Source organism: Panthera tigris, chromosome B4 (assembly GCF_018350195.1).
Source record: "Panthera tigris isolate Pti1 chromosome B4, P.tigris_Pti1_mat1.1, whole genome shotgun sequence".
In the NCBI taxonomy this organism is placed as follows: Eukaryota; Metazoa; Chordata; class Mammalia; order Carnivora; family Felidae; genus Panthera; species Panthera tigris.
Window position 1 is genome coordinate 23,967,279 of NC_056666.1, and position 25,066 is coordinate 23,992,344.

General features: G+C 39.4%; 1 protein-coding gene across 8 annotated transcripts in view; it reads left to right on the forward strand.

Moving 5' to 3' along the window:
* Positions 1-25,066, forward strand: part of MYO3A (myosin IIIA) — a 242,757-nt gene that overhangs the window by 189,453 nt on the left and 28,238 nt on the right. For 3 of the 8 annotated variants that reach the window (XM_007081307.3, XM_042991253.1, XM_042991255.1), the window contains exons 26-30: positions 6,111-6,222; positions 8,566-8,728; positions 10,268-10,391; positions 14,127-15,030; positions 17,075-17,219. In XM_007081307.3, coding sequence (XP_007081369.2) covers positions 6,111-6,222; positions 8,566-8,728; positions 10,268-10,391; positions 14,127-15,030; positions 17,075-17,219 — 1,448 coding nt within the window. The remainder of the gene's footprint in view (positions 1-6,110; positions 6,223-8,565; positions 8,729-10,267; positions 10,392-14,126; positions 15,031-17,074; positions 17,220-25,066) is intronic. The other 5 variants (XM_042991256.1, XM_042991252.1, XM_042991254.1 and 2 more) reach the window with 5 other exon arrangements.

A 25,066-nucleotide genomic window follows, 5' to 3' on the forward strand; every position in this document is an offset into this window, starting at 1 on the left:
AGAGCCTGGAGCCTGCTTCGGATTCTGTTTCTCCCTCTCTCTCTCTCTCTGCCCCTCCCCTGTTCATGCTCTGTCTCTCTGTCTCTCAAAAATAATAAATAAACATTAAAATTTTTTTTAATTAAATAAACAATATTAATATAATATTACTATAACTACCATGGAATTTCAGTGACCTTTTCTTTATGTGCAAAGTACTGTGCTAAGCATTGCAGAGGACACCACATTTTAAAACTGTCTTAAACCTCGAGAATTGACGCTCCCAGTTAAAATTTTCAAAGTCACAGGCATGGAAAGTTAATAAGCAATGCAGGGTAATAAGTACCAAGATCCAAGTGAATGGTATACACAGTGCAAGAGGTCAGAAGAGATAAATTTATGTCCAGGAGGGCTGATAAGAGAGAATATTAGGAAAGAAGGTTCAAACTGGAATCTGATGGTAGGTACAGTTTGTGGAAAAGACAGGAAAGGTCTTTCTCACTGTACCGTTTGGCATGTCAAAAGCTAGAGGGACTTGGTTGGATTTGCTGGGATTAGCACAGTAGGTATTAGTGAAGTGACAGAAATTGACAGAAGATAAAATAGGAAAACTGATCAGGTTAAAAATTATGTACAGAGAGCCTTGAATGACATAGTGAACTTACCGTTTCAGTTCTCCTTGGTTTTACAATATGGACAGTAAAGAGGACTAAACCTACTTTTTGACAATATTACAGTTGAAAATCGCTTATTTGGCAGGTCAGAAGTGAGATTAAATTTATAAATGTATTTCAAAGTCCCATGCTATATAAAATAGCAAATTACTGCATGATAAATGAGGAAGGAAAAAAAACTCAGTATACAGAGAATATGTGCAGCTGTTCTAAATACAGGAAGTCCCAGAAATAAAAGACTAAACCTTTTCTCTGTCACTAATTTGAAAGCTTTCATCTAAACTGGCATAGATTCTTAGGAGGCAGAACAATTTGCAAAGGCCCTGTGGAGGTGTAAATAGGACTACATAATTCTCCTCTGTCCTGTCTTAGCCTTTGACCAACCCTTCTTGTATGATGCAAAATTCATCAGATTCTTTGTTCTGTTGTAGATAAACTCTTCTGTTTTGTGACAAAGAAATAATCTTACAAGAAGAGACACAATATGGAATTACTTTGCACAGGGTTTTTGCTGTAGCTATTTCAAATGAACTCTTATACTAAGAAGCTACCATAGTGAGCTCCATTTTTCCACTAGACACCTATACACAATGGTTTGGCTACCAGAACTCCAAGTCAACCAGAACGTATTGAAGACAGTAGTATAGTGAAGTAGGTAAGTACACACACTTTGAAATCAGAAAGCCCAAGTTCAAACCCCAATTCTGTCACATCTAAATGTGTGACTTTGTTCAAAGTTACTTCGAGTAACTTCTATAAGCTTTAAGCCTCAGTCTTTCTTATCTGCAAGTAGGGATGATAACTGTATCTACTCTGTATATGGTTATGAGCATTAAATTAAATAATATATATGAAGTTTATTGATAGACCCAAATGTCATCAATACGTATTAGCTATATTATTTTCATTATTCTTTCCTCAGCCCCAAGCTCCCCAAATTGCTTATTACCTACAGTGCCGTGGTCTTGAATCCCACAGCATAAGTCATGAAGCTAGTCCATAAAAAACAAAGCAGCAGCCAGTATGTTGCCTTTAAAGCAAGTCTTTAAAACAAGGGATGCAGCAAAGCAAGAGTCTGGGGGCTTTCCCAGTGCAACTGGTCTACCTACATGTTTATTTCCACAGCAAGTCCCAGAGGCAGGTCATTAGACCTTCAGCAGACATTTAATTAAGCACCCACTACGTTCTAGTCCTTGAAAAAAAGATTAACCCAAATCTTATCCCAAAGATTAAAGATCCAAAGAACAATGAAAGAGCTTCTGATGTTAACAAACTCACAGACTAGCTGTGGAAACAAGGACCTAATTACATTATCATACGACGTAATGTAAACTCCAGGGACAAGGGTACTGTGTTCACAGCTCCATCCCCAGCACTTACAAAGGTGCCTGGCACATAGTAGGCACTCCATAAATATTTATGAAGTGAATGAGAGAGTAGTGGATATTTTTAATAAAAGTATACACAGGGCACTCTGAAAGCATGACATAGAGAAGGTAGAAGTGAGGAGGAAAGGGGAAGACTTCTTAGATTATAGTAGAAATTCAGATAAAGCAGAGAATCATAAAAGTCATATATAAATATATACTATAAATATCACATTTTAACTTGGAACATGAACATCTATTCGTTTTTCAGCCTTTTGATACAGGCTCAGTTTTTTTCTTTGAATAAAAGTTCCATGAATTGGAGTTTATTGACTCTTTTTTTTTTAAGTGTATTTATTTATTTTGAGAGAGAGAGAACACAAGCAGAGGAGGGGCAGAGAAAGAGAGAATCCCAAGCAGGCTCCGTGCTGTCAGCACCGAGCCCCATGTGGAGCTCCATCTCCTAACCCTGCGATCACGATCAGAGCCAAAACCGAGAGCCAGACACTTAACCGACCGAGCTACCCAAGTACCCCGTAGTGACTCTTCCTTACATGAGTTACCAATAATCCCTGACTTGCAATTTCTAGTTAATGTTTCTTGAGGTGAAGCAGGAAGTTGAAGATAACTTGTGAAACAATCACAGGGCTGACTATTTCTTGATTCTTAAGATTCTCCTCAACCCTTTGTAATAGCTTTAGACCACTTCTTTCTGAAGTCTTACCAAAGCATTTGATGCAGTTGTGTAGAAACAACTCTCTGGCTTTCCTCACTCATATTTCATCCGTTTGCGCCATACGGTTTTGAATCCTGTCACCTCCAAGCGCAGCTGGCAGACACGGGTCTGGCAGCAGACACAACTCTCCCGGCAGGAGCAGGAGCCCATGGGGACACCCCTGAGAACTAGTATCCACAAGCTCCAGGTGTGTGTGGACAGCAGTCAGTGCGTCTAACACAGGGGAGGAGACTGTCAGTTAGCCCAGTTAGTCTCTTCATTGAAGATGCATGAGAAAGAGTGTCTAGAATATCGGAAGAGTCGATCTTCCTTAAAGGAACGAGCAGGGAGGATCAAGGACATACAGACAGAGAGAATAACACATACAAATAACACAACACTTAATAAGATGAAAATCGGATCATGTCCTTTCCCGACTTGGAAGTCTCATACAAAGGCATAGAGGCATGAGCAAACATGGCCTTCTGGCATAATTTTAAATAATTTTTTATTACCAGAGCTCAGGCTGCCCACGGAAAAGAGCAGAAGGTAAGACTGGGAAGGCAGGCAGGGATACAGAGGAGGGAGGGAGTTCTCATGCTGGTCTTCATACATGTCACCTAATTTTAAATGACTGCTTTTTGGCAGGTATAACCTTTGCATTTCCTACATTTCCACTGCTCTCCAACTTACCTATGTTATGTGCCTAGCCTTTGAAAGCACCTGTTTTTGCCATCACGGCTTAGAGCTTGGGTTTTCTCAGAGCCTTCCAAGTCGGGAAAGGGCCTGATCAGATTTTCATCTTATTAAGACAATTCAGACAGACCTGGGGGAGGGGGAGTGAGAACAGACATAACCAGTTGGAAGGCAATTATGGAAGTCAAGTTGAGAAGTGATGATAAGTAAGTTCAAGGCAATGCCTGTAGGAATAGAGAGAAAGAAATGGATTTCAGAGAGATTCTTAAGCTTGATGGATACACTGAGTGGAGAATAGGGAAGAATCTAGGATGACACACAGATTTTTATCACCTTTGAAAAAAATAGTGACATCATTCTCAGAGGTAGGAACTAGCAGAGGAAAGGCAAGGTGATGAATTGGAGTGTCTGTGAGATAACCAGGTGGGGGAGCAAAGCAGGCAGTCAGAAGTGATGTGTTCAGAGTTTGTGTAAAGAGGGCCACAGATGAAGATTTAGGAATCATCCAGTCCGCATGTAGATGAGACCCCTGTGGAGAGAGCTCAGAAAGAAATGGGACATTGGAGAACACTTGCATTTGAGCAGAACGTCTAAATATGAGGCATGTCAGGGAGACTGATGGGGGGAGGGGGATAAGCAGGGAGGCAAGGTGGGATGCAAACGTGGGGATACTCAAGACAGAGAAAAGGGTCAACAATAGCAAATGCAGAAAACAACACTTAGGATTATGATGGAAGACATCCCTTTAGAGTTCATCACTAAAAGATCTTTATGTGATTAAATAAGAGTCCTTATTACTATGTGATTAAATCAGATTCCAGGAGCTGCTGATTAATGGGAAGTAGAGAAATGGAGACAATTATTTTAAGCAATCTTTCAACTTCTCTGTGAAGTGGGTGGGCTACAGAGAATCGTTTCAGGTGAGACATACTTAGAGGGTTTGTCTTGAACTAAATGGAAGGCACCAGAAGAGAGAAAAGGGCTTGAAAAAGGAGAGGAGGAAGAGATGACCTCTAGAACACAGGCAGATGGAGAGTGGATATCTCCTCTGAAGGAGAAGGGAAGAATCGATAATGGACAAACAGATCTGTAGCTGGGGAGGAAGCCAGTAGAGCTTGATCTGGTGGCCTCTGGTAAAATAGAAGACACATTTATCTGCTGAGAGCAGCGCGGAGGGCAGGGGCAGGTGGGAGATTTGAACAGGACAGGAGAGATGAAACAGTTGTGAGGATTGAGTGAGGAAAGTAGTTGTGGACACCAATCAGGATTCTTGGTGTCCTTGTGGACTCGGCTGACTCAGGAAGCCACAAGGTCATAGGGGAGCATGCTGTGAATGATTTTTCTCTGGCAGATCTCCAAGGCCTGACAGGAGGGCAGAGAACAATGATTGGCTGGTCCAGGTTTGTGTGTTTGCAGAGCATGTGCGACAAAAGACCAAGAGAGGGAGCATGAGAAGAAGGGTTGCTCATATGATGAGCCACGAGATCCTGGCTGGATCTGCAAAGAAGTAAAACCAGGAGATAGTTGGGAGGCTGGAAGGGTAGAGTAGCTCCTCAGTCACAACGTGTCCACAAGCAAGTTTAGTCCTCAAGTTGGCAGGCCTAAAGGATGAGGGGACGTCAAGGGCACTCCCTGAGGTTATTTGCACAGATGACAAAAGCTATGACCATCACTTCTTTCTAGACCATTCTAGGCCAGGATTCTCCAAAGAGCCTAACAGAAAAGAGTTCATCTGCACGTTTATCAAGGATGAAACTTGGTGGAGCTGGAGTGTGTTCTTTTTAGAGGTTTTATCTACAGGCTCATTTTTAGATGAAGAAATTGACATTTACAGAGGTTCTGTGATGTGTCCATGTTTACACGGGTAATTAGTCTCTAGGATCAGAACTCAGCTCTCCTGACCATGCCACCTCACTCTTCCACACACATGGCCTCTGTTTTGAAATTCAGAACCTACCAAAACTTGATGCTTTGTTTCCTCTGGATCAGCAGGTTAATCCTGCACCAAGAAATTAAATAAGGGCATGTTGGAAACCCTAGAAAACTGCACAAGATTATTGACCATGGTCAACTGGTTTTTCTTTCTGTAATTCACCTGGTGGCCTGTTTCAGTTTTCTCCTGCATTAACCCCTTAACTCACTTCTTCCCCTCAATTACTGATGTATTAAACCAATAGAGAAAACCTCCAGTGAGACACAAAGTGTACCTCAAAGGACAGTGCTCGATGGTGTGTATACAGTAGTAGGAGGTTTGCAGAGAATTAAACTCCTTCATCCAATTTTAAGATCAGCTTCCAATGTTTTTGTGAAGGTGAAAAAATGAAATATTTCCCTTTGCTTCTTGCCACTGCAATCCTTCTGCTTTTAGTACCCAGAAAAATGCTGTTCCTCTTAAAATACCCCACTAACTTTTTTTTTCTTTTTTAGTGATGGAGTTTTTGTGGGAGATTTCAGTGATCAGTGTTGAAAAGTAATCACTAAACTGAGAAAACAATGCTCAAATCTATACAAACGAATTGGTCTGGATTTGTGTCAGTCTACTTTAGGATTCTGAGAAGGGTCCTGTGCATTGAGTCTGGGAATCTCTTTCTTCCCTGCACAGAACTGTCAAGTATCCACCAGGCTACTGAGGCATGGAAACTTTATGAAATACTAACCAGCACTTTCTCCCACTCGAAGGTACCATGTTCTCTGCTACAAGTGGAATGAAGAACCCCCAGTGAGCCCTGACACCTGTGCCACCATTTTGGAAAAAGCTGGTCTGGATAACTGGGCTCTTGGAAAAACGAAAGTAATGTTTGCATGTAATTTTCAAGGACAAATAATAATTGTAAATGTGTTGGATTTACTGAGAATTATAACATTTTCCAGTGCTTGAAAATATTGTGGCTTTTTTATGTTACAGAAGCTCTAGCTTAAACTAGGGAATTAAGTTGACACATTCATAAAGATTTTCTTCTTCAGCAGAATTAAACACTTTGTTGTCATAAAGGTTTCTTTTAAGAAATTCGAGAAAAGTTTCTCTTGAAGATTTATCCAAAAATAAAAAGATGAAATTTAGAGTGAGTGCATTTCATTTCAAGTAGTATTAAAAACATACTGAGATATATTCTCTTTTTTATCACCACAAATATAGTCTATAAATATTCAGAATGTGTTAATATATATTAATATCATATAATATATACAGAATATATTCTGTAGAAAATCATAATGATCTGAACAGGATCCTAATATTTTTTTTTCCTAATTCTCAAATCTGCTTCTGTTGTAAACTTCAAATTTATCTGGAGCAAAATATTCACCATTGTTAGTAGACTTGCTATAAGGGTTTGGCTATCACTGTGTTTATGTTTATGTTGAGACCGGAGAGATTTTAGCTTATTTAATCACTTAGAGAATGAAGAAAAAAAATCGTAACAGATTTTGCGTATGGAAGTAAGATAGGTGGCTGCTTGGAGAAAGGATGCATTAGGCTCCTCAGATAGCCTCAAAGCATTACAAAATGGGGATAAGGAAATAAAGAGGGTACCAGGCCTTAGGGCTACACTGAATATATCATTGGGGGGAGGATTGAGAAAAGAGTCAATCTAAAGAAAAGTCCTCAGAGACTGACCTTCAAGAATAACCACTGTCAGCCATATTGACTGAAACAAACGTCCACATTAGTCGTGTCTAGGGGTGGAAGATACGGGAGAGAATTTTCATGTTTACAAAAGAAGCTACTCCTTAACAATTTAAGGGATTTTAAAAAATATTTATCTTAGACCAAGTGTCTTACATATTCAGTAATCCATATTTACTTCAGTAGTTAGCAAGGCGAAATTCTGAGCACTAAAAAAGATGTGTATCTTACTTATACCATTTTCTTTTAGATGATCACAAAGATGAATTTTGTCAGGCTGAAATCTCACAATTTATGGCCTGAAACACATGCCTAACTTCAAATGGAGTTTTAACTCGTAAAAAGGGCCTTTTGCAGTTCCAGTCCTACATGGTATTTAAGTAGCATTTTAAAGCTGTTTGTATTTTTCCACTTCACCTTTTCCAACTCATTAAGATGAATAAAAGTATTCAATACAGAAACATTTCTAATGCTGCACAAAAAAAATAATAAAAAAAGATGACCTTTTTGAACAGACTGAATTTTAAATGAATTGTCAACAGTAGAATGGACTAAATAAATTAGCGTCCAGAGTCCCATAGAAATTAAAACTAAATTCCGTCAAACCCTGTAATGCTAACCTGCCTGTGGTACCAAGCTTTCAAGTCATGGAGCTGCAAAGAGGGTTCTGCTTTCAGTGTTACCAGTTCTTATGACTCAGCTGTTAAATTTGAATTTAAGTGACTTTCTTAGTGGATTCAATAAACTTTCTTTTAGGTGACTTTTATTAGTAAATGTATCCATTAAAAGAAAAAAAAAATCTTCCTATTTCCTGGGGGAGTTTGAAAACTCTTAAATGAGAATAACTCCAGGCCTGCAGGCCCCTCCGTTTCTTCAATTCATTTCGATTTTAGAATGATTGAAAGTCAGTCCTCCTTTCTCCGTGGGGGCCACTGAGTCTAGCAGGAATGTTGTTCTGTCTGGGGCCATCTCTCTGCCTTAGTCCCTCCACTGACAACATGAGAGGCCCTGAAGGACGGTGCCCTGCCTTATTCACCTTTGTATCCTCAGCAGATGAGTACATACAGCAGGTGTCAATAAACATTTGATGAGTGAATTTCTATAGCTGTAAGTGTCCTCTGTCTTACAGCTAGATTTGTAAGACTTTTTAATTTGAAAAATACAGTTGTCTTTTTGAAAACATAAAAATCTAGTTTTGTTCACAGTATATGATGCTAAAACTCTGATACAAGAGCTGACCATCCTCCATTCTTATTGACCCAGTCAACACAAAACCTAGTTAACTGGCTGCAAAGAACAGTATGATTGCTAAACAATATTTGTTCTCAAAGAGAGGTTTTCTTCAAGAATAAAAATGTAAAATGTAGCAAAATCCAGGCCAAACAAGCAGAAGATAGTGATTTCCAAAATCTGAAAAAGATTTAGAATGTAATCTGTTCTTCATAGCGTATGACTATTTCACATTGGCGTGCCCTGGTTTTATCTGTATTTTATTTTCACTCTTTTAAGGTGTTCCTTAAATATTATCATGTGGAACAGTTAAATTTAATGCGAAAGGAAGCCATTGACAAGCTTATTTTGATTCAAGCCTGTGTCAGAGGATTCTTGGATTCAAGGAGGTACCAAAAAATACAGGAGAAAAGAAAAGAGAGTGCTATAATAATACAGTCAGGTAATCACTCAGATGGTCTCACCGTGTAACAAAACTTAATGTTATGTTCAGATATGGACATCTAATCTTGTATTCAAACCCCCATTCTTATGTAGCTTTTGTATTTAATTCCAGACTCGGTTACGTTGATGCTTTCTCTATACTAAATCTAAATCTGATTGCTTCAGTGATTGACACTTTTAATATTTGAATGTTTTGTTTTAAATAAAATAATTTAATTTTTAGATTTTCTGTCAAGCATCAATGAAATACAATTGACCTCTTGTGCAAGATACAAGTGATTAAATTAGTTACAGATCTCAGGAATCATATTATTATAATCCATTGGACAATAACACTTTTCCTACTTTATTCCAAAGGTTACACTTGCCACAATGTTTGACCACTTGATTAAATCTCATTATGTTAAAGGGCATCCGTTTCTTTCTATTAACTGTAGGTAAATATTTATAATAATACTTTACACATTTTTATTAAAATGTATCAATAGACTTTAGATTTCACTTTCCATTTTTCAATAAGAAACTAAATTTAGAACCTGGTATGGTTCAGTGAAGCATCTTCCACCACGTGTTGAGTGGACTTCCATAGTAAAAACTATATTCTCCCGTGTAACCTGATATGCACACATACTACATGCAATGCACTCTGATATTTTCTGTTCTGGCTTATCCCACTTCATTTTTAGATGCTAGATTTGGCCCACTAATCCATTTTATGATCCACTAGGATCTGCAGCCTGCCTTCTGAGGAGCACTGACATGGGGGACAGAATAGCTGACTAACATTTGAGAGATTCCTGTTCCAGTCTCGGGTCTGTCAAATCGTAAGGGCTCATCTCTTCGGGGATTTTAAAGCCCTTAACTTCTCCCTGCGGCATCAAAATGCAAATCCCTAAAATTTGGAATCAGATTCTTTATCCACAGTTTCACAATTTATAAAACACTGAAGAAACGGTTTTTCACAACTCATCTGGCAGTGAAACATGACCTAATATTTATAGTCCTTCATCACTCCTAGTAAAAATATTGGTTTTCTGGAGAAATATTTGTATTTTTGATTATGGAATGCTGCCCTGACATGGAGAATGTTATAAGATACGTGTTTTTTGCTCTGGATTACCTTTATAAAATAAAAAAGTTTAAAGCTGAATTCTGAAATCTATCTGGTTCCAAGGATAATTGGCCAAAAAGTCCAAAACATATTCTTAAATAATAGGGGCTTTCTCCTGTAAATAGCTGACGTAATTATTAGCAGATTTAAGCAAATGAATACAGTTTGTCTTTTTCAACAACTTAGCTAATCTCTTTCATTTTAGTTTCATCCCAGTACTGTCCTTAATGCAAAAGGCACTTTAATTATTTTCTTGCTATAGAAGAATCTTGTTAATGAACAATATTTTTTATGAACCTGTCCTATTTGGGCTCTTTAATTTCATTTTCCTGACATTGATTGTCAAAAAAAATTTGTTTCTATTCACTTAAGTAATGGCTTTTTCTTTATTCTGATTAATGCTACTCTGGACCTTGTATGTTTCAGCTGCAAGAGGACATCTAGTAAGGAAACAAAGAACAGAAATTGTTAACACAAAAAACACAGCAGTAACAACTCTTCAGACTCATGATCAGCAATTTGACTACAAGAAAAACTTTGAAAATAAAAGGTATATTGATGTTCATTTTTATACCATTTTGACATTATACATTTTTCAAATCTGTAAAGTCAAAATAAAGTTCACAGTCTTTCTTGTACCTAATCAGGCTCCTAATACGAGTGCATTAAATGTCAGTGAACACCCAGTGGCCACTCTTGTGTTCTTTATCCTATTTGGGAGTTCACTGGCATTTCACACTGATGACCACACTTTCCTTCCATAGTTTTTTTTCTTCCTAGGCTTCTGCTGGATTGCACTCTGCATTTCTGCTCCTAATTCTGAGTATCCTTTGCTAACTCCTCCTCCCGTCCCCATATTTAAATCCTCCTCCACATCTGAATATCATCTCTGGGCTTTCTCATTCATTCCCATGGTGTTAATAATCAGTATACCGTAACTCCTAAGCCAGAATCCAACCTTCAAAGCATGACACTTTGCCCTTTCTTCTCTTGAGCCTCCATATCTATATTTCTGAGTGCTTATTAGCAGATCCACCTGAATGCATTTATACATAAAGCTGTATGGTAAGCTGTGAAGACATGTAGATAGATGAGACAAAATCCTGATCCTCAAATTGCCCATAGAAACATGGGAAGGAAATATAACCAATAAATATGTGATTCTAATAACACAAGTTAACTCTGCCATAAAAATATGCAAATTGTGCAGTAGGGCATGGAAGATCTTGGTAGGGATTAGGGGAAGAGAAAGTATATAGATTTTGCCTCAGTGGTAAAGCTTGAATTGATCGAAAGAAGAAAGAGTGGTCTCCAGGGAAATGAAGATCATTCCAGCCCCAATCCCAGGACCCTTGTCTTTTTTTTTTAATCTATTGGGATTCAGTTGACCTATAACACTTTGTCACTTTCAGGTGTACAACATGAGGATTTGGTGCACATATATATTGTGAAATAATTACCACAGTGAAGTTCGTTAACACATTTATCACCTCAATAATTACAACTCTGTGTGTGTATGTGTGTGGTGACAACATTTAAGAACACCTGTCTTAGCAACTCTTGAGTCTATAATACAGTACTGTTAACAATCACCATGCTGTATATTAGATCCCAAGAACTTATTCATCTTTTTAAAATTTTAAGTTTTATTGATGTGTAATTAACATACAAAATTAGAAGATATTTGAAGTATGCATCATGATGATCTGATATGCATCTGCATTGTGGAAAGATTCCCCCATCTAATTCATTACCACGTCCATCACCTTACATGGTTCCTTTTTGTGCTTTTTTGGTGAGAACATTGAAATTCTGCTCCTTTAGCAAAATTCAGTTATACAAAACCACCTGTAGTCCCATGTTTTATATGAGATCCTCAGACCTACCTATTCCTCTAATGGCTGGAAGGCTGTATCCTTTTTCCAGCCTCTCCCTCCTATTTCTTCTACCTCCCCCTCAAAACCACAACTGTCCATTTGTGTGGGTTTGACTTTTTGTCTTCTGTTTCAGATTCCACACATAAGTGATACTATGCAGTATTTGTCTTCCTCGGTCTGATTTATTGCGTCCATGTTGTCACAAATGGCAGGATTTCTTCTCTCTTGTGGCTGAATGATACTCCATTGAATATGTATACCATATCTTCTTTATCCATTCATCCTTTAATGGTCACTTAGGTTATTTCTGTGTCTTGACTGTTGTGAATGATACTGTAATGAACATTGAAGTGCAGATAGCTCTTTGAGATCATTGCTTTGTTTTTTGATTTGGGGGGGGGATGTACAACCAGAAGTAGGATTGCTGGATCATATGGTAGTGCTATTTTTAGTTTTTTGAGGAACCTCCATATCATTTTCCAAACTGGCAGCAATTTACATTCCCACCAGCACAGCATTCTCAGTACATAAGGATTCTCTTTTCTTCACATCTTCACCAATGCTTGTTTTCTCTTGTCTTTTGTGATGATAGCCATTCTAACAGGTGTGAAGTGATACCTCATCGTGGTTTGGATTTGCATTTCCAAATGTTGAGGCCCTTTTCATGTACCTGTTAGTCATTTTTTCATCTCCTTTAAAAATGCTTGTTCACATCCTCTGCCCATTTTTAAGTCAGGTTGTTCATTGTTTTGCTATTAAGTAGTACGAGTTCTTCATATATTTTTGGATATTAACCCTTTGTCACGTCTGTGAGTTGCAAATATTTTCTCCCATTGCGTAGGTTGCCTTTTCATTTTATTGATGGTTTCCTTTGCTGTACAGAAGCTTTTTCATTTTATGTAGTCGCACTAGTTTATTTTTGCTTTTGTTGCTTTTGCTTTCAGTATCAAATCCAAAAAAATATATATATATTGCCAAACCAAAGTCAAGGAGCTTACCACCTATATTTTCTCCTCAGAGTTTTATATTTCAGGTCTTATGTCCAAGTCTTTAAATTCATTTTGAGTTGATTTTTGTATATAGTATAAGATAGGAATCCAGTTTAATTATTTTGCATGTGTCTGTCTAATTTTCCCAAAACCATTTATTGAAGAGACTATTCCACCCCCATTGTATATTCTTGGTTCTTCTGTCCTGAATTAATTGGCCATAAATGTGTGTGTTTATTTTGGGCTCTCTATTCTGTCCCATTGATCTGTGAGTTTGTTTTTATGCCGATTCCACTCTGTTTTGATTACTATAGCTCTGTGGTAGTTTGCTTATCTTTTTCTCATTAATTATACTTTGATTAGTATAGGCATTCTCTGGGGGTGTTATGAAGGTGTTCAAAATACTAGCATAGCCATTCGTTAAAATTATGGGTTCTTAGTATCCTGCCTCCTTCTCTGGTCCCTGGCAAAATAACAGAGATTCTATTATGCCTCCTGTATAAACCTGAAGATGCTGTTATAGGCCTAGGAAGTGGCCAGTGGAATTAGATAAATTGAATTCCAGTAACTTTTTCCAAGTTTGACTCCCAGACAAATCCTTCTGTACAAACAGATTGCAAAGGACCAAAAATCTCCCATGGATTTCCTAAGCCAAAATGGAAAGTTTTGAAAACTCCCCAAGTAGCATGTCAGGGTATCAGGTCATGACTTTTTCACTGTACTGTAACACACTTTTCATGGCCATATTGCTCTTGTGAGGGTTTTGTCCTCACCAAAAGAAAAAAAAAAGTGAAAAAGAAACTTATGTGGCTTTAAAAAAAAAACTAGAGAAAATGTTATCTTTAAGGAAAATCATTTTGGGAGGATATTGGTAAAGTAACAACTGTGAAATTTTGGTCAACATATTATATGATCATGAACCGTAGCAAGGACACTGTTTCCCTTTAATTTTGTAACATATTTACTGTGATCACCAGAGCTCGAGGGAGCTTATTAAATACAGCACATTAGCCTAGTGAACATACCCTGCTTACTAGTCTCAAATTTTGATATATTTTCCACAACCTCTCCTCACCGTAGGTACTTTCTTTAGAAAAAGACATGTTTTGAAGTGATTAAATTCCTAGGGTTTTGATGCCTCATTAAGTGAAAATATGCTAGGATAGTTCTCATTCTAAATTGAAACTGGTTTCGTCATTATTAGAGCAGCTACCACAGTTGTTGCTAGAGAGAACGTGTGGGAAACATTTGATTAACGTGACTTGAGAAGTTTTTATTTGGAGGTTTTTTTGTTTTTTGTTTTTTGGGGTTTTTTGTTTGTTTTTGTTTTTTTGCCCCTGTTACTGTTCTCCCAACACTATACAGGTAAATAAGGTCCAGTTTAATATCATATATTCAGATGCAGTATGTTTTACACAGGGAATCTTTTGTGAAGAAACAGACAGAAAATGTGGTCCCTACTAACGAAACAGTCATTCCAGCTCCAAATAATAAAGGAAGTACATCTGCAGTAAAGACTTCTACTTTCAGAGTTGAAGGGGAAGCCATGATTGCTGTTGAAAGTAACAACAGAGGACATCAAACTCAGAAAAAAATGAATAACATGTATGGAGAAGAGGCTAAGCAGGAAGTGTATCTGGTGGGGGACCCTTGGACAGAAGGACAGCCTAAGAAGAAATATGCGAAAGACCTGGAAGAGAATAGTAAGGTAAGGAGAGTGGAGGAGGAGAACACTGTGCTCCAGAATTACTACCAGAGGTATGCAGAGGAAAGGAATTTTGAAGAATCAAAAGTAGCATATCTAGAAAGGAAGGCCATCTCGGAAAGGCCAAGCTACCCAGGACTTTGGGTGGTGGAGAATGAGACAAAGCAACCTTCTTTAACAAAAAGTTTGGAACCCAGTCTTAGCCAAAGGTCGGTTCATCAAAATGCAGATAGCAAGGAAAAAGAAAAGAAGACATCTGTAGTTACCCAGAATGCACCAGTGTGCAGCCATCAGAGAAGCCATTTGACGCCTGGGTCGGTCAGAGAGAGGCCAGCCCAAGCCAGCATGCACGCCCAGGAGGAAGATAGAGCAGCAGTGTTCATTCAGAGCAAATACCGGGGCTACAAGAGAAAGCAGCAATTACAGAAGGACAGGATGTCTTCTTTGCAAAGTCAAAAGGTTGTTTCAAAACCAACAGAAGTAGCAACAAATACCCATGATTTATACTCCTATCCCACAAAACATGAGGAATCCTGTAATATCAGGACAAAGAATGATAGAGACTCAAAGGCAGTTTTAGAGAACGAAGCATGTGATTTGGCAATCTTTTCAAAACAGGTATGTAAACAAACAGATTTATTTACTAGTAGAAATCTCTGGGAACTACACAGTAACTGAAGTAAATGTACCATTAATTAATAATTATTAATAATTGTTTCATCTCTTTTTATGAGGCTGCAACCCTCTTTAATGAATGTCTCAAAGGTTTTGCTATTCAAATAGCCATAAATTTTTAAGACGATGTGCTGTTAGAAGTAGTATAAAATACGATAGAAACCTTCTGTAGTCAAGAGACTAGTCATTGGTTTATGCAGGTTACTAAAATGTTGACATTGGACAATGCAGATTTCCTTCTCTGAGATCTTTCACTAGAGTTTAAAAGAAAAAGAAACAGAAAAAAAAGTGTTATAAATCCTCTAAAATCTATGCTTTTTCTGCCCCAGATTTTTTTTTAATTTTTTTTTTAACGTTTACTTATTTTTTGAGACAGGGAGAGACAGAGCATGAACAGGGGAGGGGCAGAGAGAGAGGGAGACACAGAATCTGAAACAGGCTCCAGGCTCTGAGCTGTCAGCACAGAGCCTGATGCGGGCTCGAACTCAGGGACCATGAGATCATGACCTGAGCCGAAGTCGGACCTTAACCGACCAAGCCACCCAGGCGCCCCTGCCCCAGATTTTAAGAAGACATAATGAGGTGTCAAAATTAGGCATGTAGCCATACTCAGGCATACCTGCAATGAAGGTAGAAATCTACATGTTACATCGTGACAATAAGAAACCGCAAAAAACAATCCCCTCTTGGAGTATATCGTGTGCCAAGAGTAGGCATGCTTTGGCTGTTTTTAGAAGGGGGCAGTTGGCTTTAGCGCTTCTCATGGGTGTACATGGAACACTGATTACTTAGTACTATGGAGGGAGAGACCACAGGGAGCTGCTGCTGAAAATGCCAATCCCAGGTCTTGCCTTCTCTGTAGGTGTTTGATCTTAAGAGAATCACTTTATGTGTGACCTTAAGAAAATCACCTTTATTTTTCTCTTATGTAAAGTGAAGGATTTTAACTAGATGACCTCTAAAATGCATATTGTAAGTTAAGATGCATCACCAGGGTAATCAATAGTATATACAATCATTGAAGAAATATCATTATGGGTTAGTTCAAAGAGGGATTGCCTAATACTTTTGGGTCCCCAAACTCTGCTCTTTGTCTCTGACAGTGACTGCGTCCATGCAAAAGCACAGTAGCCACTCTTGGGCACCACTTTCATGTTATAGGTGTGGCCTAAACATCTCCAACTTGTAGCTTTTAGTAGAGATCTGCCAGTCCTTTCCTGTTCTTTTTTTTTTTTTAAGCACACGGACATAGAGAGTTTAATATGCATGCAGTCCTTCCTTTCCTTGGTGCATACATTTTCTTACTCTAAAGACCAAACTGGGGATTGGATACCTGATCTGCTACGCATAAGGGACATTGAGGAGATGCAGAATTACTAAATCATCTCCATAGAGCTGGATAATAATGCCGTGGAAGTAGATTCAGCACTCCAGGGGGACAAAGCTAGAGGTAGAAAAGCAGGAGCTCCACATACAGCCCAGCAGTACAGCGATGTCCACAGGGTCAGGATGCAGACCAGAGAGAGGCAGAGGAGCTGGATAGAAAGAGAGGAGCCAGAGGAGAGGAGCCCTGACTTGAGGCTAAGAACACCGGAAAGGAAAGGAGGGGGTTAACACAATCAAAGGCAACCAAAGGCTTCTGTGGGCTAAAAGCAGAAAGGCAATTGCTACAGAATGGTACAGACAGAAGCCAGATCTCAGGGACCCCAGGGAGGAGTGATCAGGACAGAATGCTTCATGTAGCATGACACGTTTGGCAGTTTGTAAATGGAAAATGTGAGATGCGCAAGTTGCACCAAGGGGGAGGCTTGGTCAAGTGAGGACTTTTTCGGACCTTGGGTTTTCAGACATGGTTCAAGGTAGGTTCTGGAGAAGTGTGTGAGAGTCCCGGGGACAGTCAATCAGGAATTTACCAGATCCTGGTGTACATGTGCAGCCCTCTGAATTCTTTTCCTTGATTTAATCTGACACATGACCTTCTTTTTAGATATCAAAGTTATCTGAAGAATATTTCATTCTGCAGAAAAAACTGAATGAAATGATTTTGTCACAGCAACTGAAGCCTCTTTATCTGGGTGTCTATCCTCATAAGCCAATTAATAGACGAGTTTCTTCTCAGCAGTGCCTCTCAGGTAAAAATCAGTAGTTAGAACTTCCTGAAGGGAAACATAGTGCCAGATACTCTATTTGTTTATTAGTTTCTGACCTTTATTCTATGTCAAGTTTGAGGTAACTATTTTCTAACTGTTTGGGGGAGAACCTTCTCTTCATTCCATTTCTCATGTGTAGATAAAAACTTTTCCAGAATGTTGCACACACATTCTACTTTCTCTGACTTCATTCTCCCCTCTTTTCTTTTTTCTTTTTTTTTTTCCCCCTTCATATACACGTTAACTAGAACTTTTCAAATGACACCAGAAGGAAATAGAGATGGAGTTTGGAGGAGTGGGCAGAATGCAGGTTTGGTGAGAGGGAGCAAAAAAGTAAATATCTATTCCTTTGTCAACATCTGCAACCTTAAGTAGACTATAGGAGATTCAAATCTCCATTCATATGACAAACCCAAATGCATTATTATATTTTTCTTCTGATCAGCTGTGTCACAGTCTGTCCCCATTTCGCTAAACTGATAGGGGATTCAAACTCAGTATTTATCAGGCCTTCCCCTCTCCAGGGCTGTGCAAAGACCCTGCGGTCTTACACATCCATCAAAGGACCAGGTAGAGCCTGAGCCTGTGGTCACTAGTTATTTGCCTACACAGTTACTGTTGGGACACCCATCTTCTCGCTGGCATCATGACCCCTTCAAGTCAGGAGCTGTGCTGTTCCCATACCCTCAGCAGGTACCTGGAAACTGTCAAGTCGGGAGTCTCACCTGGTCCATACATGCTTCAGGTAGCCACCCTTTCTGCAGCCTTATAACCTCCCCCAGAAGCAGCCACTGATGGCCCTGCTGACATCTGTCTGGGAGAATATTTATTTTCCCTGACTTTCTTGGAGGCCTCCTGCTCTCTCGCCATCCCTACCAAGACACCTGGCATCACCTCTGCAATGACTTTGGTGTTGCCAAAGACCGGAAATCCTGCTAACCTCATGCAGCTTCTGCAAAAACCCCTTAGGCAGGAAATTACTAAGATGAGCCTGACTGTTTGATATGGGAGGAAGAGAAAATATCTTCATGTTCCAGTCAGTTGTCCTGCCACATTATTTTCAAGTCTATAGTTGTAGTGAAGTTTTGAAAACAAAAATGGCTCTCTGTATTTAAGAGTCTCTTATGGTTTACCTCCCTTTCTGTAATGTATTTTTTCTTCCCTTCCCCTATGGTCTTCTGTTAAGTTTCTCGAATTCCACGTATGAGTAAAAACATGATATCTGTCTTTTTCCAACTGGCTTATTTCACTTAGCATAATACCCTCTGGTTCCATCCATGTTGTTGCAGATGGCAAGATTTAATTCTTTTTCATTGCCAAATAATATTCCATTATATGTATATATGTATGTGTCTCTGTATATATAGAGAGAGACACATACATACATATATACATGCATACACACACACACACACACACACACACACACATACCACATCTTCTTTATCCATTCATCAGTTGATAGACATTTGGGCTCTTTCCTTAACTTGGCTATTGTTGATAGCGCTGCTATAAACATTGGGGTGCATGTGTCCCCTACAAATCAGCACTCCTGTATCCCTTGGATAAATTCCTAGTAGTGCTATTGCTGGGTCATAGGATAATTCTAGTTTTAATTTTTTGAGGAACCTCCACACTGTTTTCCAGAGTGGCTGCACCAGTTTGTATTCCCACCAACAGTGCAAGAGGATTCCACTTTCTCTACATCTTCTCCAACATCTGTTGTTTCCTGAGTTGTTAATTTTAGCCACTCTGACCAGTGTGAGGTGGTATCTCATTGTGGTTTTGACTTGTATTTCTCTGATGATGAGTCATGTTGTACCTTTTTTCATGTGTTGGTTGGCCATCTGGATATCTTCTTTGGAGAAGTGTCTATTCATGTCTTCTACCCATTTCTTCACTGGATTATTTGTTTTTCAGGTGTTAACGTTTGGTAAGTTCTTTATAGATTTTTGATACCATAATAGACTCTTAGATACAGAGAACAAACTGAGGGTTGATGGAGGTGAGGGGTTGGGGGTGGGGAAAATGGGTGATGGGTATTTAGGAGGGCACTTGTTGGGATGAGCACTGGGTTTTGTTATGTAAGTGGTAAATCATAGGAATCTACTCCTGAAGCCAAGACTACACTGTATACACTATATGTTAGTTAATGTGATAATAAATTTCCACACACACACACAAAAAAAGTGGCTCTCTTGCCCTTTCTACCACCACTGCTCTCAGGCCCTGGCCCAGAACCTCTTGATGTTAAGAAGCAGCTTCACAAGTTAGAGCCCAGATGCCCATCAGTTTGACAGCCTCCTGTGACCCAGGCCCACATGGCCTGCTGACAGTTGGAAGCAGAGGGGAAAGGTGGGGACTTCAGCTTCCCTCTTGGTTATGTGTGCCGCAGCCCTGGTAAATGTGGGGCAGTGACGTATTGGTGGTGCAGGGAAGCCGGGGAAACCAGGCAGTGTCCCTGAGTAAGCAGCTCAGCCCTGTCCTTAAAGGGAAAGGAGGAGTGGGGGAGGGGTTGCCGCTTCCTACGAAGCTGTGTGTGTGTGTGTGTGTGTGACATCTTTATTCATCTGTTGATGGACATTTAGGTTGTTTTCACATCTTGGCTATTGTGAACAATGCTGCAGTGAACATGGGAACACAGATACCTATTTGAGGTACTTATTTCACTTCCTTTGGATATGTATCCAAAGGGGGATTGCTGGATCATATGGTAGTTCTACTTTTCATTTTTTGAGGTACCTCCATATTGTTTTCTGTAGTGGCTGTACCAATTTACATTTTCACCAACAACGTACAAAAGTTCCCTTTCTCCACATCCTAGCCATGTGTGTTTCTCTTGCCTTTTTAATAATACCCATCCTAACAGATGTTGAAGTAAAATCTCATTGTGATTTTGATTTGCGTTTTCTGGATGATTAGTGATATTGAACATCTTTTCAAATACTATTGGCCATTTGTATGTCTTCTTTGGAAAAATGTCACTTCAGGTCATTTGTCAGTTTTTAAATTGGGGTGGCTTGGTGTTTTGCTTGAGTTGTGTGAGTTCCCTGCATATATTGTGGATATTAACTCTTTATCTGATATTAACTCTTTATCTGATACATGGTTTTCAAATACTTTCTCCTATTCCATACATTGCCTTTTTATTTTGTTAATGGTTTCCTTTGCTATAGTGAAGCTTTTTGATATACTTTTCTGTGCTTTTGTTATCATGGCCAAAAATTTACTGCCAAAGCCAATGTCAAAGAGCTTTTCCCTATGTTGTATTCTAGGATTTTTATGGATTCAGGTTTTATGCTTAAGTCTTTAATCCATTTTGAGCTGAATTTTTGTGTGATGCAAGATGAGTCCAATTTCATCTTTTTGTATGTGGATATCCAGTTTCTCCAGCACCATTTGTTGAAGAAATTGCCTTTTCCCCTTTGTGTATTCAGGTGCCCATATCAAAACATATATGCTTGGGTCCATTTCTGGTTTCTCTGTTCTGTTCCATTGGTCTAGGTGCCTGTTTTTATGCCAATATCATACTCTTTTTGATTACTATAACTTTATAATACAGCTTGAAATTAGGAAGTATAATGCTTCCAATTCTGTTTTTCTTACTCAAAATTGCTTTGTCAGGGACTTTGAAGAGACCTAAATGATTAGAATATGATTAGAAAGTCGAATTAGTTCACTTTATTCTTCAATCTGACATTTTTTATTTTTTTATTTTTTTTGATATGAAACTTACTGTCAAACTGGTTTCCATACAACACCCAGTGCTCATCCCAAAAAGTGCCCTCCTCAATACCCATCACCCACCCCCCATCTACCCTCAGTTTGTTCTCAGTTTTTAAGAGTCCCTTATGCTTTGGCTCTCTCCCTCTCTAACCTCTTTTTTTTCCCCCTTCCCCTCCCCCATGGGTTTCTGTTAAGTTTCTCAGGATCCACATAAGAGTGAAACCATATGGTATCTGTCTTTCTCTGTATGGCTTATTTCACTTAGCATCACACTCTCCAGTTCCATCCATGTGGCTACAAAGGGCCGTATTTCATTCTTTCTCCTTGCCACATAGTACTCCATTGTGTATATAAACCACAATTTCTTTATCCATTCATCAGTTGATGGACATTTAGGCTCCTTCCATAATTTGGCTATTGTTGAAAGTGCTGCTATAAACATTGGGGTACAAGTGCCCCTATGCATCAGTACTCCTATATCCCTTGGGTAAATTCCTAGCAGTGCTATTGCTGGGTCATAGGGTAGGTCTATTTTTAATTTTTTGAGGAACCTCCACACTGTTTTCCAGAGTGGCCGCACCAGTTTGCATTCCCACCAACAGTGCAAGAGGGTTCCAGTTTCTCCACATCCTCTCCAGCATCTATAGTCTCCTGTTTTGTTCATTTTAGCCACTCTGACTGGCATGAGGTGATATCTGAGTGTGGTTTTGATTTGTATTTCCCTGATGAGGAGTGACGTTGAGCATCTTTTCATGTGCCTGTTTGCCATCTGGATGTCTTCTTTAGAGAAGTGTCTATTTATGTTTTCTGCCCATTTCTTCACTGGATTATTTGTTCTTAAATGGACCTAACAAAAATATCAGAGATAAATTTTTAGCTTCTAGGGGGAGAATTGTTATTCAGTGGTATTTCTTTGACCCCAGGTTTAGAGGGAGCGCTTTTTGTTCTGAACACACGTAGAGAGGTTACATATTATACTCCACTGCTTTAAGGCTAACTTGGCAAACATCTGAGTTGTCCTGTGTCCCTGAGAGTAGCAGAGGAAGAGCCTGCAAGAGAGCGTGATGTGGCCTGAGGACTGAGAGGATCTGGGTGGACCTGACAACCCAGAACCAAGGAGAAAGGGAGGACATTGGCAGAAGTAGTAGATGCCAGTGACCAGAGACTAGATAGCAGTCACTCTCAGCAGATGCTGATGAAAATCTGGGAATAACTACAGAGCAGATGGACTATTTTCATTGACACCGTGAGGCTGTAAAAGTCTGCCAACCCCAACCTAGATGTGACCCGGGGAGAAAAGAGGAGTGTCAGAAACCTAAAATTACTAAGTTTACTCATAACACATTAAGAAAATTGAAAGAGACTGAGTTTAACTAGGATTCGTTAAAAATAATGTTAACAGTAGAAGGGCACCTGGGTGACTCAGTCGGTTAAGCGTCTGACACTTGGTTTCAGCTCAGGTCACGATCTCACAGTTCGTGGGATTGAGCCCCACATCAGACTCCATACTATCAGCTTCAGATTCCCTCTCTCCCTCTTTCTATACCCCTACCCTGCTTGCACACTCACACACACTCTTTCTCAAAATAAATAAACTTCTAAAAAATAATGTAACAGTAGAAAATGGAAACGAACACTGAGAGGTAAAAATTAAGTCTGGTTTTAAGAAACTCAGGTTACATTTTTGTACATCTGAATTGTTGTACAGTGGATACTCAACCCTGCTATAGACAACTGCATTTTTGAAAGATCCTTTGGATTGCATTGTAGGGATAGAATTTGATGGCACAAAGGATAAACATGGAAGACCAGCAAGAGGTGATGGTGGTTCAGATGCAGTGAGGCTGAGGAGGTAAACAGAAGCAGAGGTTAGTCAACAGACAGGTGGATAAGTGCGTAGCACCTGAAGCCGTGAGGTCATTCAGGAAGTCCACCAATCGCAAGAGAAGAAAGTCTAGAGCAAGAGTTCAGACACATACAGATCAGGGAGAGAGGGACCAGCAAAGAGGAGCAACCAGAGAGCTGGGAAGAACACCACGGAGCCTAGCACCTTAGAAGCCCCAGTAAGAAGGTTTTTAGGGTGTTGTGTAGAATGATACTGACCGAACAAGAAGAGAATTATAAAGTCTCCACTGAATTTCCTATGCATTAGGAATTACTTACTAAACTCCCCAGAGTTTTTTAATATTAGAATAGATACAGATGGAAAAGGGGATGCAAATGTTCATTGTGCTGCATTTTGGGAGATTACACTCACAACATCTGCTAGGCTTTATCATTGGGTATACTCTATGTTCATATATTTTAGTGATCTCTGCAAGTTTAAAAAATTTCTTGACTAGTCTATGAAAGTTTATGGCAAATATAAAGAATTCCAACTGAGGTCACACACTGAGCCAGATATTGCTTGGTCAGTATTTAATCCCTGCAATGGTTCTAGATCCATTTCATTGTACCTTTGGATGGGCTTGTCTCACCTCAGGATAGGAAAACTCCAACCTAAGTTTTGGACTCTTGTTTTCTTTATAAAACAGCACAAGTTTGCCAGTCTCCTAACCACACTTATTTTTTTAATGTTTATTTACTTTTGAGAGAGAGGGAGACAGAGCACAAGCAGAAGAGGGGCAGAGAGAGAGGGAGACACAGAATCCGCAGCAGGCTCCAGGCTCTGAGCTGTCCACACAGAGCCCGACATGGGGCTCGAACCCACAGGCCCCAAGATCTGACCTGAACTGAAGTTGGACGCTTGGCTGACTGAGCCACCCAAACGTCCCCCTCCTAACCACATTTAAACCAGGAATTCCTACCACCCATTCCCTATTCCTCCAGCTCTAGTGATTTTCTCAGTTATCTTCATACACCTTCAGGCATCACAGAGTTCACACAGGTAGGCAGGTGCACACTTGGAGGAAGTAGATTATCAGTTAAATAAGTCAGCATGTACTTATTTAACTTCAGAGGTATTTGGTGTAGATTAGTGTTTTCCTCCTCAAAGAGATTTTCAACCCTATGCCATGTCATATGCTACTGTGCACTCATTTTTCTGTTACCCTAGCATACCTTCATCACACAGTAGACGTTCAGTAACTGCTTATTAATTGGCCAGAAAGCTGTTTAATTTCCTCCTTGAATTACAGTGGAACAAACTATAGTGACCAGAGGAGTGAAAATTTGAAAGTATAGTTTTTATAAAAACAAAAAAATGTAACATTACATTCTTTATTTTTTTTAAGTTTATTTATTTTGAGAGAGAGAGCACAAGGCAGGGAGGAAACAGAGAAAGAGGGAGAGAGAGAGAATCCCAAACAGGCTCCACACTGTCAGCGCAGAGCCCAGCGTGGGGCTTGAACTCACGAACCATGAGATCGTGACCTGAGCCAAAATCAAGAGTCAACAGTTTAACCGACTGAGCCACCCAGGCGCCCCACATTACATTCTTTGAATGTTCACGGATTTGTGTATATTACCTGATTTTAGACTCCTCCAGTCCGAAAGAAAAAAAGTTCTTATAATATATAGACGACCTGTCTCCTTAGACCAACAGGATAACCAACCCCCGAATTTGGCACCTTGCAGTCCAAGCAGCTGCCCTCACCTGTGAAGGCAGATTTAGCTGATGCGCTCTTAGTTTAGGTTCAGCAGGCCACCCCTACAGTACCGACCTTCATGGCAAACCATGCCCCGCCCCATGAAAAATTTCACTTGGGAAAACAAAATCAAGCTCATTTACAAATAACTCCATCATTAAAATAGGGCTAAGAGTCATCTGAAATTTTAATTCTCTCACGATTCTCACAAATCCATAGGCACCTTCAACTATTTGCTACACCGAACTCTGTTGTAAGAACTCAGTAAGCCGTAGGTGGATTATATAAAGTAGCTGGGGAAACTTCTTACCTATTCTAAAGAAAGCCCTAGAAAACATGGATAGTCCAGGAAGATAATTAAGTTTTTCAAATTAATTCTAACAAGCTCTGACCTTACTCTGCAAGGTTTCTTTTTCTGGGAGACGTATCTTTTTAATGTGCACAAGTGTCGAGGTAAAATAATGTCCAAATGAAAACTGAGCATCTAGTTATGAAGTTTAAAAATAAAATAAGGTA